This window comes from Ahaetulla prasina, chromosome 9 (assembly GCF_028640845.1).
Source record: "Ahaetulla prasina isolate Xishuangbanna chromosome 9, ASM2864084v1, whole genome shotgun sequence".
Taxonomy (NCBI): Eukaryota; Metazoa; Chordata; class Lepidosauria; order Squamata; family Colubridae; genus Ahaetulla; species Ahaetulla prasina.
In genome coordinates this window covers 14,241,456-14,254,550 of record NC_080547.1, presented here as the reverse complement: position 1 = coordinate 14,254,550, position 13,095 = coordinate 14,241,456, and the positions used below count along the sequence as shown (strand labels likewise).

General features: G+C 48.8%; 1 protein-coding gene across 5 annotated transcripts in view; it reads right to left on the bottom strand.

Moving 5' to 3' along the window:
- The window catches only part of GRAMD1B (GRAM domain containing 1B), a 186,087-nt gene extending 175,292 nt beyond the window's left edge, over nucleotides 1-10,795 (bottom strand). For 4 of the 5 annotated variants that reach the window (XR_009156497.1, XM_058194599.1, XM_058194600.1 and 1 more), the window contains exon 1: nucleotides 9,971-10,795. Coding sequence is in view for 4 of the 5 variants with exons in the window: in XM_058194599.1 (XP_058050582.1) it covers nucleotides 9,971-10,356 (386 nt within the window). In the remaining variant the exon portion in view is untranslated. The remainder of the gene's footprint in view (nucleotides 1-9,970) is intronic. The other variant, XM_058194594.1, reaches the window with a different exon arrangement.
- Nucleotides 10,796-13,095: the final 2,300 nt, after the last annotated feature.

Below are 13,095 nucleotides of genomic sequence, written 5' to 3'. Positions count from 1 at the left end.
CAGGGAAGGGATTCACCCCACTGAGAGCAAGGTACGGGCCATCAGGAAGGCCCCGGTGCCCAAGAACAAAACAGAGTTACAGGCATTCTTGGGTCTGGTCAACTTCTACGCAGTATTCTTAAGGAATAAGGCAACAGTAGCAGAGCCGCTGCATAAATTATTAGCTAAGATGGCTGCATGGTCTTGGGGAAAGGCGGAAGCTAGGGCATTCGAAGGGGTAAAAAATCTCCTAACGAGTGATAGCCTCCTTATCCAGTACAATGGCACACTACCTCTAGTGTTAAGCTGCGATGCATCTCCCTATGGGGTGGGGGCTGTGCTCAGCCACAGGTTACCTAATGGCACGGAAGCCCCCATTGCATACTACTCCCGAACCATGTCATCAACTGAAAGGAATTATAGCCAGCTTGATAAGGAAGCCTTGGCTATAGTCTCAGGGTAAAGAAATTCCATGAGTATGTATTTGGTCGTGATTTTGAAATCATCACGGACCATAGACCTTGCTAGGTCTGCTGGCAGGCGATCACCAACGCCCGTGGCACTTTCGCCAAGACTGACCCGATGGACTATCTTCCTGGCAGCGTATTCTTACAAATTGCTACACCGGCCAGGAAAGGAATTAGGGCACGCAGACGCACTGAGTAGATGCCTGTTACCAGAGACTATTGAAGACCCCACTCCAGGAACACCAGTTCTGCTAATTGACTCTTTGGACTCTGGCCCAGTCACATCCAAAGAGGTGGCTCGGGCTTCGTATAAGGACATTACAATACGAACTGTACTTGGTTGGGTACAAAGAGGTGTCATACCGGGCGAGTGCTTTTTAAAGAGTTTGTAAAGAAACGGGGAACTTTCGGCTCAAGGGGATGCCTGCTATGGGGGGATCGAGTGGTGATCCCAGAGAGATTGAGAAAAAGGGTGTTGGATCTCCTTCATGAAGGTCACCCAGGGATCGTGAGGATGAAGGGTCTAGCGAGAAGCTATGTGTGGTGGCCCTTAATGGACTCGGAAATTGCTGAGAGGGTAGGGAAATGCCAGGCCTGCCAGGAGTCCAGACCGCTACCCCCAACGGCCCTGATTTGGGAATGGGAGAGACCCCAGGGCCCTTGGTCTAGGATCCATATCGATTTTGCCGGTCCCTTTCACGGCCAAACCTTTCTGGTAGTAGTCGATGCCTACTCCAAATGGCTGGAAATCATTCTCATGAGATCCATGACAGCTGAGGCCGTGATTTCAGTCCTACGGCACCTATTTGTAACCCATGGGTTGCCCGACACGTTAGTATCCGATAACGGCCCGCAATTCACGGCAACCCAGTTTGAGGGGTACTTGGCAGAAGAGGGCATCCGGCATGCCCTCTCGGCGCCTTTCCACCCTGCGACGAATGGCCTTGCAGAACGTTCCGTCCGGAGCGCAAAAGAGGCATTGTCCAGAATCAAGCCAGGCGACTGGCAAACAAAAATCGATACCTTCCTGGCCGTCCAACACAGAACCCCCTGTGTCACAACTGGCAGAAGCCCAGCAGAATTATTAATGGGTCGGAAGCTCAGATGCCCACTAGACCGTTTAAACCCGAACTACACACCAGACGGTTACAAGGGGGCACTCGAGAAAACAAGAGGGATGGAAATAGGCGACCGGGTGTGGGCACACAACTATGGCGAAGGCCCGACCTGGTTAGCAGGAAAAATCCTAGACATAACAGGTCCCAAATCATATTTAGTGGAGATAAAGGATGGCCGGGTATGGAAGCGCCACATAGACCAAATAAGAAAACGATAACGAACAATCCGAATTAGACGAAACAGGCCCTGACTATACAATGTTTGAATCCACAGCTGACTCAAACCCGGGGCAAACGCGGGACTTATCTGACTCCCAGGAGGTCCAGCGACGCCAACAGGTTCCATCAGAAAACAGCAGGGACGACTCTGCAAATAATCCAGGGCCGGATGGCCTAGAGGAGGAGCTGAGAGGAACAAACAGTCCCTCCGGTCAGCTCAACTCACTCCCAGAGAATGAATTGCGCAGGTCCGAAAGAGTCAGGAGACGCCCAGTCTACTTGCGTGATTACGTTGAAAAATGATATGTAAATCTGATGTAAATAATGGTAAAGTGTTTTCTGGGAGGGAAGGAGTGTAATGTATCTTTAAATGTTTTGGCGGGAAAAAAGCACGTTGCTGATTGGTTGAAGCCTCTGGCTAAACTGTATATAAGGAGAGGGTTTTCCCAGCCCGAGTTGCTGGGTTCACCATATAGTAAAGAACTGTTGTCACTATCCTGGTCTCCTGCCTCGTTATTGCCCGAATCTAACAACCACGATCATTGTCCCCTTTTGCTCTGCATCGAGGGAGCACTGTTTAAACCGGTGTTCGTCAAACTTCCCAATCCTCAACTTTAGGATATGAGGACTTCAACTCCCAGAATTCTCCAGCCAGCATTTTGCAAGTTGAAGTCCACCCGTCTTAAAGCTGCCAAGGTTGAGAAATACGGAGTAAAATATTCCATGCCTTGGAGGGCTTAAACAGCATTCCCCAGATTTGATGTCCTCCTGATCTGCAATTCCCATCGATAACGCTATTATTGATTTGATTGACTTTAATAGATGGTCTTCCAGTCAAACCAAACTAGCTGTGTCTAGGGGGAGCCAACCTATTCTCCGAAGCATCTGAAGGCAGGAAGAGAAGCAATGGGTGGAATCCAGGAGAGAAGCAACCTAGAACTAAGGAGAAATTTCCTGACAGTGAGAACAATTAATTAGAGGAACGACTTGCCACCAGAAGTTGTGAATGCTCAAACACTGGAGGCTTTTAGGGAAAATGCTGGATAACCATGTCTCTGAAACGGTATAGGGTTTCCTGCGTGAGCAGGGGGCTGGACTAGAAGACCGCCAGGGTCCCTTCCAGCTCTATTCTATCCTAAATATTCTGAATATAATTAATCAGTGAGATGGGTTTCCCTCCAGAAGCTGTGGATTCTGCAACACTGGAGGTTTTTAAGAAGAAATTGGGCAACCATTTGTCTAAAATGGTAGAGGGCAGGAATCGGCAACCTTAAACACTCAAAAAGCCACAGAGGCCCTAACCAGAAGCCCCTCATTCAATTCTGGAGCCAAACGGAAGTCCGATTCCCCCACCATAGAGTCTCCTCCTAGTGCTGCATCCTTATTCCTCTACCTGTCTTAACCAAAAGCCCTATCCAATGTGGAGCCGACTGGCGACAGGGAGCTGCAGCAGAGGAGTGACAGAGTCGCATGCGGCTCCAGAGCCGTGGGTTGCTGACCGCTGGTATAGGGTTTCCTGCCTGAGCAGGGGGTTGGACTAGAAGACCTCCAAAGGTCCCTTCCAACTCTGTTATTCTGTTACTCTTCACTTCATGTCACTTCCTTCTCACTGTAGTGATTCATCTGGCTTAGCCACAACCAAGGGGTGAATGAGTTCCTTTCTCCACCACACCGCCCGAGAAACTGGCAACTTCGTGCGTCGAGAATGAACCCAAGAAGGAATTTCAGGTTAAAAGTCCGACGTGTTTATTTTCCAACCCTACGACAGAAGGAATTTGGAAGAGCCCAAGCAGCACGCTGGCCTTGGTATGCTAATACTCACTAATGCGTGCCTCCTTGCCTTAGCCATTTTTCCGAATGCCATTTCAAAAATATAAACCAATCCAGAGGTGTGTGTGGGGGAGAAAGTTGACCCGAAGCCTTGTTGACCGAGATGAAACTGTTAAGACAGTTGCACAACACTTTGACACACGTGATCGTCCGTGGTCTCATACTTCTAAAGAGAGCAGATGATAAGACACAAACAACATTTGCCTTCAGAGACTGCTCGGGCCTCCTTGAAGGCATCTGATGCAGCTTCGGTTAGAAAGGGCTGAAGTAAACAACAAAAGTTTGATCCAGACGGATGGGTGCTTCCAGGGGTGGGCTTCAAAAATTTTAGCAAAGGGTTCTCTGCCCGGTTGCTGGGTGGGTGTGGCCATGGTGGGGCGTGGCCTAGTCGGCCTCCTGCACCACAGTGGGGCGTTTGTGCCCTCCCCAGGCTCCGGAGACTTTCTTTGAGCCTCCGGGAGGGCGAAAACAGCCTTCCCAGGCTCTGGAGGCCCTCTGGAGGCCAGAAACGGACCTGTTTCTGGCCTTCCCAAACTTCCAATAGACCAGTGGTTCTCAACCTTTATAGTGCTGCGACCCCTTTAATACAATTCCCCACGATGTGGAGACCCCTTTAATACAATTCCCCACGATGTGGCGACCCCAACCATAAAATTATTTTTGTTTTGAATTTATCGTGCCTGAAGCCGTATTGGCTAGCGATCTGAACTGCTTGCGATTGCCTTGAGGACGGAGGCATTAAAGCGGAGACTCCTCCCCTATTAAGTTTATCGCGCCTGAAGCCAGATTAGGCTAGCGATTGGGAGTGATTGCAGCTGGCTTGAGAGGGAGACATCAGATTTCTCTCTTTTTTAATTCATCGCGCCTGAAGCCGAATTCGGCTAGCGATTTGAAGAGTCTGCAGCTGGCTTGTGGAGTCAACCATTGGAGCGCGATTCTTCGACTCGCAAGTATACTTCCCATATTTCCGATGGTCTTAGGCGACCCCTGGCAAATCGTCATTCGACCCCCAACGGGGTCCCGACCCACAGGTTGAGAACCGCTGCAATAGACCCTCCCTGAGCCTCCGCGCGCACCCTGCATTTACCTGCATCCAAAATGGGCCGCTTGGGGACTCCTGGGAGGGACGAGTTGAGGTGGGCACGACCAGCCGATAGTGGGATTTGGGGGTTCTCCAAACTGCACAGAATCTTAGCTAGAGGTTCTCCCGAACCTCTACGGAACCCCAAGCAGCCCAACCCTGGGTGCTTCATCACTGGAGGTTTTTTATGACGAAACTGGACAGCCGCTTGTCTGAAATGGTCTAGGGTCTCCTGCCTGAGCAGGGGGTTGGACTAGAAGACCTCCAAGGTCCCTTTGAGCTCTGTTGTATTCTAAATATTCTGAATATAATTGATCAGTGGGATGGATTGCCTCCAGAGGTTGTGGGTGCTCTACCGCTGGAGGTTTTTAAGAGGAGACTGGACAACCATTTCTCTGAGTAGAATAACAGAGTCGGAAGGGACCTTGGAGGTCGTCTAGTCCAACCCCCTGCTTAGGCAGGAAACCCATTTCAGACAAACGGTTATCCAATCTTAAAAACTTCCAGTGGTGGAGCATTGACAACCTCTGGTGGCAAGTTGGCATAGGGTGCAGGGCAGGGGTCGGCAACCTTAAAGACACAAAGAGCCATTTGGACCTGTTTCCCAAAGAAAAGAAAACATCGGGAGCCACAAAAGCATATGTAGTTGAGTTAAACGTTTTCTTCTGAAACTTTTCTTTTCTTGGATTTATCCATGGTTGACCTACCGGGAGTCGAAAAGCTCAATCAATTGCACGCCGGCAAAGTGGTGATGCATATTTTGAGCAACAAGGAGCCGCAGCGGAGGGATGAAAGGGATGAAAGAGCCACATGCGGCTCCAGAGCCGCAGGTTGCCGACCCCCGGTGTAGGGTTTCTTGCTTGAGCAATGGGTTGGACTAAAAGACCTCCAAACGGTCCCGTCCAACTCTGTCATTCTGTTAATTGAGACGATTCTGGTCCCTTTCCAATATCCCGAATACCGCAAGAACATTTCTGAGTTTCGACATGGCGCTCTCTCGCCCTTTTCGACGCTATATGACACATTACCAGCCTCCCTACCATGTGCTATTTCTTGCCGCAATCTCCTGACGTCCTGCGAGAAAAGAAATAATCTCAGGTTTGTTATTTAAAAAAAAAGAAAAAAGGGGTTTTAGCCAGGATGGCTAGAACGTAATGAAAAATAAATAACCCATCCGACCTCCCCAAAGATTAAAAAAAAAAAAAAGTCTTCAATTAGTGGGACCCAGATATTCATGCTAACTCTGATATATGTGACTTGAAGGTCCAGCGAAGAGATCTGGACTGGGAAAGGCATGATGGAGGGAGGGAAAAAGAGGAGAAAAAAAAGCAGAAGGCAGAGAAAAATATATCAACTCAAGTCACTTGGCTATCGTTAATTGACTACTGAATTAGAATCGATGAGAGTTGTTTTTGGTGGCAGTGAAGGCTATTAAGGGAAATTGTGGTTAAAGTGTCTGGTTTTAGCTTCGGTGAAATTGTAATGTCAATTAGGAAGGAAGCTAATTAATCCACCAAGAACTTGATTGGAGTCCTCAATAGTGATGGAATTCAATTTTTTTTTACTACCGGCTTGGTGGACATGGCAGGGGAAGGATATTGCAAAATCTCCATTCCCTCTCCACTACTGGGGGAAGAATATTGCAAAATCCCCATTCCCACCCCACTTCAGGGGGAAGGATACTGTAAAATCTCCATTCCCTCCCCACTCCAGGGGAAGGATATTGCAAAATCCCCATTCCCTCTCCACTCCTGGGGGAAGAATATTGCAAAATCCCCATTCCCACCCCACATCAGGGGGAAGGATACTGCAAAATCCCCATCCCTCCCCACTCCAGGGGAAGGATATTGCAAAATCTACATTCCCACCCCACTCCAGGGGAAGGATACTGCAAAATCTCCATTCCCTCCCCACTCCAGGGGAAGGATACTGCAAAATCTCCATTCCCTCCCCACACCAGGGGAAGGATACTGCAAAATCCCCATTCCCTCCCCACTCCAGGGGGAGGATACTGCAAAATCCCCATTCCCTCCCCACTCCAGGGGAAGGATATTGCAAAATCTCCATTCCCTCCCCACTCCAGGGTAAGGATACTGCAAAATCTCCATTCCCTCCCCACACCAGGGAAAGGATACTGCAAAATCCCCATTCCCTCCCCACTCCAGGGGGAGGATACTGCAAAATCCCCATTCCCTCCCCACTCCAGGGGAAGGATATTGCAAAATCTCCATTCCCACCCCACTCCAGGGGAAGGATACTGCAAAATCCCCATTCCCAACCCACTCCGGGGGAAGGATACTGCAAAATCCCCATTCCCAACCCACTCCAGGGGGAAGGATATTGCAAAATCTCCATTTCCTCCCGATCAGCTGGGATTCAGGGGGCAGAGAAAAGATGGAGGTGGGTCCAGCCAGAGGTGGCATTTGCCGGTTCTCCAAACTACTCAGAATTTCCTCTACCGGTTCTGCAGAACCGGTCAGAACCTGCTGAATAGCATCCTTGATCCTCAACTTGCCTGCCAGGGAAGCCATCCTGCTCAGCGCTAGATGCGTTTAAAAGTTACTTCTTCGGCAACATAATGAGACTTTATTATGATGATGATGATGATGATGATGATGATGATGATGATGATGATGAAGAATTTATATCCCGCCCTTCTCCAAAGACTCAGGGCGGCTTACATTGTGTTAAGCAATAGTCTTCATCCATTTGTATATTTATATACAAAGTCAACTTTTATTGCCCCCAACAATCTGGGTCCTTATTTTACCTACCTTATAAAGGATGGAAGGCTGAGTCAACCTTGGGCCTGGTGGGACTAGAACCTGCAGTAATTGCAAGCAGCTATGTTAATAACAGACAGACTTAGTCTGCTGAGCCACCAGAGGCCCTTGAATTGTTTAGTCACTGATTATTATTTTTTACTTAATACACAAGCCAGCCGGAGTTACGAATTGCTTGTAATTTTTTGGAACAAGGAGCAGCGCATTGGACTAAACCGATAGCCAACACCGGCTGGCTCTGAATTATCCGAGAATTTTGTTCCTTGAATTAGCGATTTCAATCCAGATTAAGAAACAGGGTCGTTGTTTTTTAACATCAATGTTCTGTAGACTGCAAACTGTTATTGACGCGACGATCTATGGATGCATCATGCCGTCCTAATAACCATCATTTATGTAAAAAGTACTGAAGCGTATACACAATAAACCACGGATATGGCACACTTGCATTCCTACACATGTATACAACCACAAAACAATAATGTCTGCATCTCTTTTACATACTCTTCCATACTTCCACCTCTCACAATACTTGACAACACAGTATCAACAGTAGAAACCTTCAAATTTCTGGGTTCTATCATATCGCAAGATCTCAAATGGACAGCTAACATCAAAAACATCATTAAAAAAGGACAACAAAGAATGTTCTTTCTGCGCCAACTCAGTAAGCTCAAACTGCCCAAGGATCTGCTGATCCAGTTCTACAGAGGAATTATTGAGTCTGTCATTTGCACCTCTATAACTGTCTGGTTCGGTTCTGCAACCCAACAAGAAAAACACAGACTTCAGAGGATAATTAGAACTGCAGAAAAAATAATTGCTACCAACTTGCCTTCCATTGAGGACCTGTATACTGCACGAATCAAGAAGAGGGCCGTGAAAATATTTGCAGATCCCTCGCATCCTGGACATAAATTGTTTCAACTCTAACCCTCAAAACGACGCTATAGAGCACTGCACACCAGAACAACTAGACACAAGAACAGTTTTTTCCCGAAGGCCATCACTCTGCTAAACAAATAATTCCCTCAACACTGTCAGACTATTTACTGAATCTGCACTACTATTAATCGTTTCATAGTTCCCATCACCAATCTCTTTCCACTTATGACTGTATGACTATAACTTGTTGCTGGCAATCCTTATGATTTATATTGATATATTGATCATCAATTGTGTTGTAAATGTTGTACCTTGATGAAGGTATCTTTTCTTTTATGTACACTGAGAGCATATGCACCAAGACAAATTCCTTGTGTGTCCAATCACACTTGGCCAATAAAAATTCTATTCTATTCTATTCTATTCATAGAGACGTTCACAAGCTACACTTCAGATGCCTTCGTCCCAATGGCAGCAAATCCCTCACATTTTCACGATATCGTCTTTCAGTAAATATTGCTTACAAGGTCATTCCCCTCGGTTTTCCGCTGAAAACTTCCGAAAGATCTTCGAAAGCAAGCATTTATCTACAGGTAGTCCTCGACTTGCAACAGTTCATTTAGTGACCGTTCAAAGTTACAACGGCAACTTTGCCGTAACTTTGCAGTAACAAAGGCAACTTTTTCACGCTTAACCATCGCTGCAGCCTTCCTGTGGACGCGTGATTCAAATTCAGACGCTAGGCAACCGTTTCATATTTATGACCGTTGCAGTGTCCCGGGATCATGTGATCCCCCTTTGGTGATCTTCTGACAGGCGAAGTCCCCAAGGAGAAAGCCAGATTCACTCAACAACCGGGTCACTAACTTTCCCATGGTGGTGATTCACTTAAAAACCACCATGCCGAGAAAGGCCGTGATGTGGAGCAAAACTTGCTTAATGAATGTCTCGCTGAGCCGCAGGAAACCTGGGGCTTGCGTGGTGGTCGTAAGTCGAGGATCACCTGTCCTGGATGCGAAATGAGACCACAAAAAGAAAACCAATGAAGGTACCAGGTGGATTTAGTTCAGCCAGGAGAGGGCGACATAAACATGGTGGAGACACGGACTACGGCCCCGTTTCACCTCCCCGAAGGAACGTCGTTGGAGAATGTAACAATGACAAGAGTTGGAAAGGGACCTTGGAGGTCATTTAGTCCAACCCCCCGCTCACTCAGGAGACCTGTACTAGGGATTCGAACCGCTGAACTGCCAGCCGTTCTGATCGACAAGCTCAGTGTCTTAGCCACTGAGCCACCTAGTCAGGCTCGAATCAGGAGGGTGCAATTCAATTTGGGGTGGGCATTCAAAGAGTAGAACAACAGGGTCGAAAGGGACCTTGGAGGTCATCTAGCCCAACCCCCCCTGCTCACGCGGGAGAACTGTACTAGGGATTCGAACCGCCAAACTGCCGGCCTTTCTGATCAACAAGCTCGGCGTCTTAGCCACGGAGCCACCTAGTCAGGTGGAATGTCATGGAAACCATGTCGTGTCAGGTCACGTCACGGAAACCTGGCCACGGAAACCATGAAAGGGACAGAGGGAGGGGGACAAACGGAGGTCCACCTACCTGCTCTCGCTGCATTCTTTCTTCTCCCTCACGTTCAACCACTTCCGAAGGAGGAAGCGCTTGCGCCGGGGAGAGGCGCTCGGCGTGGAACAGTTGGACCAAGGGGCGTCTTCGTCGCTGGAGGGCGTAATTTCGATGGAGGGGAGCTGAAGGAACTCCTTCGAGGAGGAAGAGGATGCGGGCTCTGGATTCTGCTCTTCGGCGTTCCTTGCGCGGCGCATCCTGAAACGCCTTCGGCGCAAAGTCGGCGTGGAGGAGCTGGACCAGGCGTGGCCCTGCTCCTCCTCCACCTGCGGCTGCGACACGCGTAACGAGGGCAGCTGAAGCGTTTCGCTCATCTTGGCTGCAGGCATGGGGTCTTGTGTTTCTTCCACTCCTTCCTTCATCGATCTTTTTTCTTCTTTCTTCACCCTTCGCTTCTAGATCTCCAAAGAGCGAAAACTCACCTTATTCCCCTCTTGGTTTAGGGAGTTATGATGCTGCTGCCTTCCTCTCCTATGGAGTGGAGATTCCATATTCCTCAGGTGGTCTCACTGAACCGAGGAATCCCTCCCGTCTATGGAGAAGGCCAGCTGCAAGCGGTGGTTTTGTTTTCCCCGACTTCCCAGCCAAGTCCAGGAACTAGCCAAGGCGCAACTTTCCCAAACCTCACGCCTGGCTCTAACCGGAGCAGCCCCCTTGGTTTGTCACCGAGGACCGAAATCAGGTTGCCTCTTTCTCTCTTCCCTCTCCTCCGCGGAGCAGCTCTTTCCTCGCCTGGGTGTGCGCAAAGCTGATGAAACGGCTCCCGGAAAAACTCTCATTGGGCTGCGTCCTGGAGGAACCGAATGAGAACCGTGGAGGAGCTGCACGAGGTGGGAGGTTGGAAGGAAAGAAAAGAAAACAGAAAGACGGAGAGCGAGGGAGGGAGGGGAGAGAGGGAGGGAGGGAGGGAGGGAGGAAGGAAGCAGTGATAGATGATAAAATCAGCGAAAGAGGAGAAGAGGTGGGAGGGGGCTCCTGCCCCAGGCTGATGAGCTCAGACAGCTGCTGCAAACATAGCCACACACTCCGAAGTCCAAGTGACAAAAGTCTCGGTTACCAAGCATGCTGCTGCTAATGCCAATCAGCCATGGTGTAGGTTGGGGCGGGGAGGGGGTTTTCTGGAAGCAAGCCTTCCCGACACAACCATTGGCTGGATTCCCCGTCCGTCTCAGCCTCTTGGCTGGCTAGATGCCCTACTCGGTAAAAGAAGGAAGGCCACGAGATGACCCTGAGCCTTATCCGATGACCTTTGGGTTCTTTCCCGCGTGTCCTTGAAAGCCACAGATGGTGGGTCAAAGGAGGAAGGAGTCAAAACAAATGACAAATGAACGGCTAGATTTATCCTCTGGAGAGGATCAAGGATCACCCAAGTCCTTGAGCGAAGGACTCGGAAAAGCGTAAGTTGGGCCAAGCCAAAAATGGAGCAGAGGACTCCCTCCTACCCTTTTGAGGTCAGCTTCTTCCTGACCAATCATGAAAGGCAAAATTGACGGAGAAGGAGTCAATGTTTTGCGTTTCCATGAACCTCGGACAGCGGGGTCAGGATCGCACCACGCATCCTTACTGGTTGAAAGTCATCTTTTTTTTCCCAGTGCCGTGGGTAACTTTGGACGGACGGCGAAATCAAGCGTTGGAAGTCAAGGACAACCGACGTGCTGTGTTTATTCCTGTTTTACATGAGTTCATTTCAGATATTACAACTTACGGCTGCAGTTGAACCCGGAATTTATGTTGCTAAGTGAGAAATTGGTTCAGCGAGAGTTTCGTCCCATTTTACGACAGCCACGTAACTCAGCAACAACAGCGCTGAAAAAAAGTGACTTACGACCGTTTTTCACACTTGCGACCCACCGTTGCAGCATCCCCACGATCACGTGATCGAAATTCAGACACTTGGCAACTAAACTCAGACTTGTGGCCGGCGCAATGTCCCGAGGTCACGCAATCCCCTTTTGTGACCTTCTGACAAGCAAAAGTCAAGAGTGAAGTTCCAGATTCGCGTAACAACTGTGTGATGAACTTAACAAGTGCAGTAGGGATGAAATGCTCCCAGTTCTGACCGGATCTTGTGATCCGGTAGCGATTGTGGCTGGTGGTTCAGTAATCGGGTAGCGATGGTGGAACTTTGCTACCTGCCCGCCCAGGTGTCATTAATTCCTGGTTTTAACCTGCATGCGCAGAAGGTTTCGCACATGTGAAGAAGGTCTGCGCACACGGCGTGTCCACTTCCAAACCGGTAAGGAAGGTAAGTAGATTTCACCCCTGAAGTGCAGTGAATCGCTTTAAATTGTCGCAAGAAAACTCGTAAAATGGGACAAAATTCACTTAACCAATGTCATACGTTTGGAGTTCAACTGTGGTCATAAGTCGAGGACTATCTGGAGCGGCCATTAAGAGGCCTATCAAGCGTAGGACAAGAGGCCTTCTGTTTTCCATCTTAAGCCCCGTTTTGCCTTTGGAAATAGTTCTGTCAGGAATGGTGTCGGGTCTCCTGCTTGGTTGGGGGCGGGGTGGGTGGGTGGGTTGGACTAGATGACCTACAAGGTCCCTTCCAACTCTTGTTATTCTCTTCTGTTCTGACCTGACTGCTGGAGAGATAATTGCACAATGAAAAACAAGACGTTCATGCACAAATAGGAGCAGGGCAAGATTTTTAGCAAGGAAATTAGACCTGAAGGAATTTGGGCTGGTGTCCTAAACAGAAACTTAACAGGAATAGAACTGACAAGTCTTCAACTTCCTGGACTCCGGAAGCTTCAATTGATTCTGCTTCCAAAAGCAAAGTAAACAGACTTGAAGAAATGCCTCCGAGGGCTTTCTTCCCCTGTTGGGACTGAAACCTTGAGGCTCCTGCTAGGACAGGGGAAGTCCTTGAATTACAACCGCAAAAACATCCGTGGCCTCCAAGTGAAATTTGGCATATGCGCTGCGGAACACTCAGGTCGCATCCTTGCTGGTGTAGCATATTATTGAATCCTCGACATATGACTACAACTGGGATCCGGATTTCCACTGCTCAAGCAGGAGACCCTACACCATTTCATACAAATGGCTGTCCAGTCTCTTCTTGTTGTGCCTTGCCTGCCCTCCTCTCCTCAGCC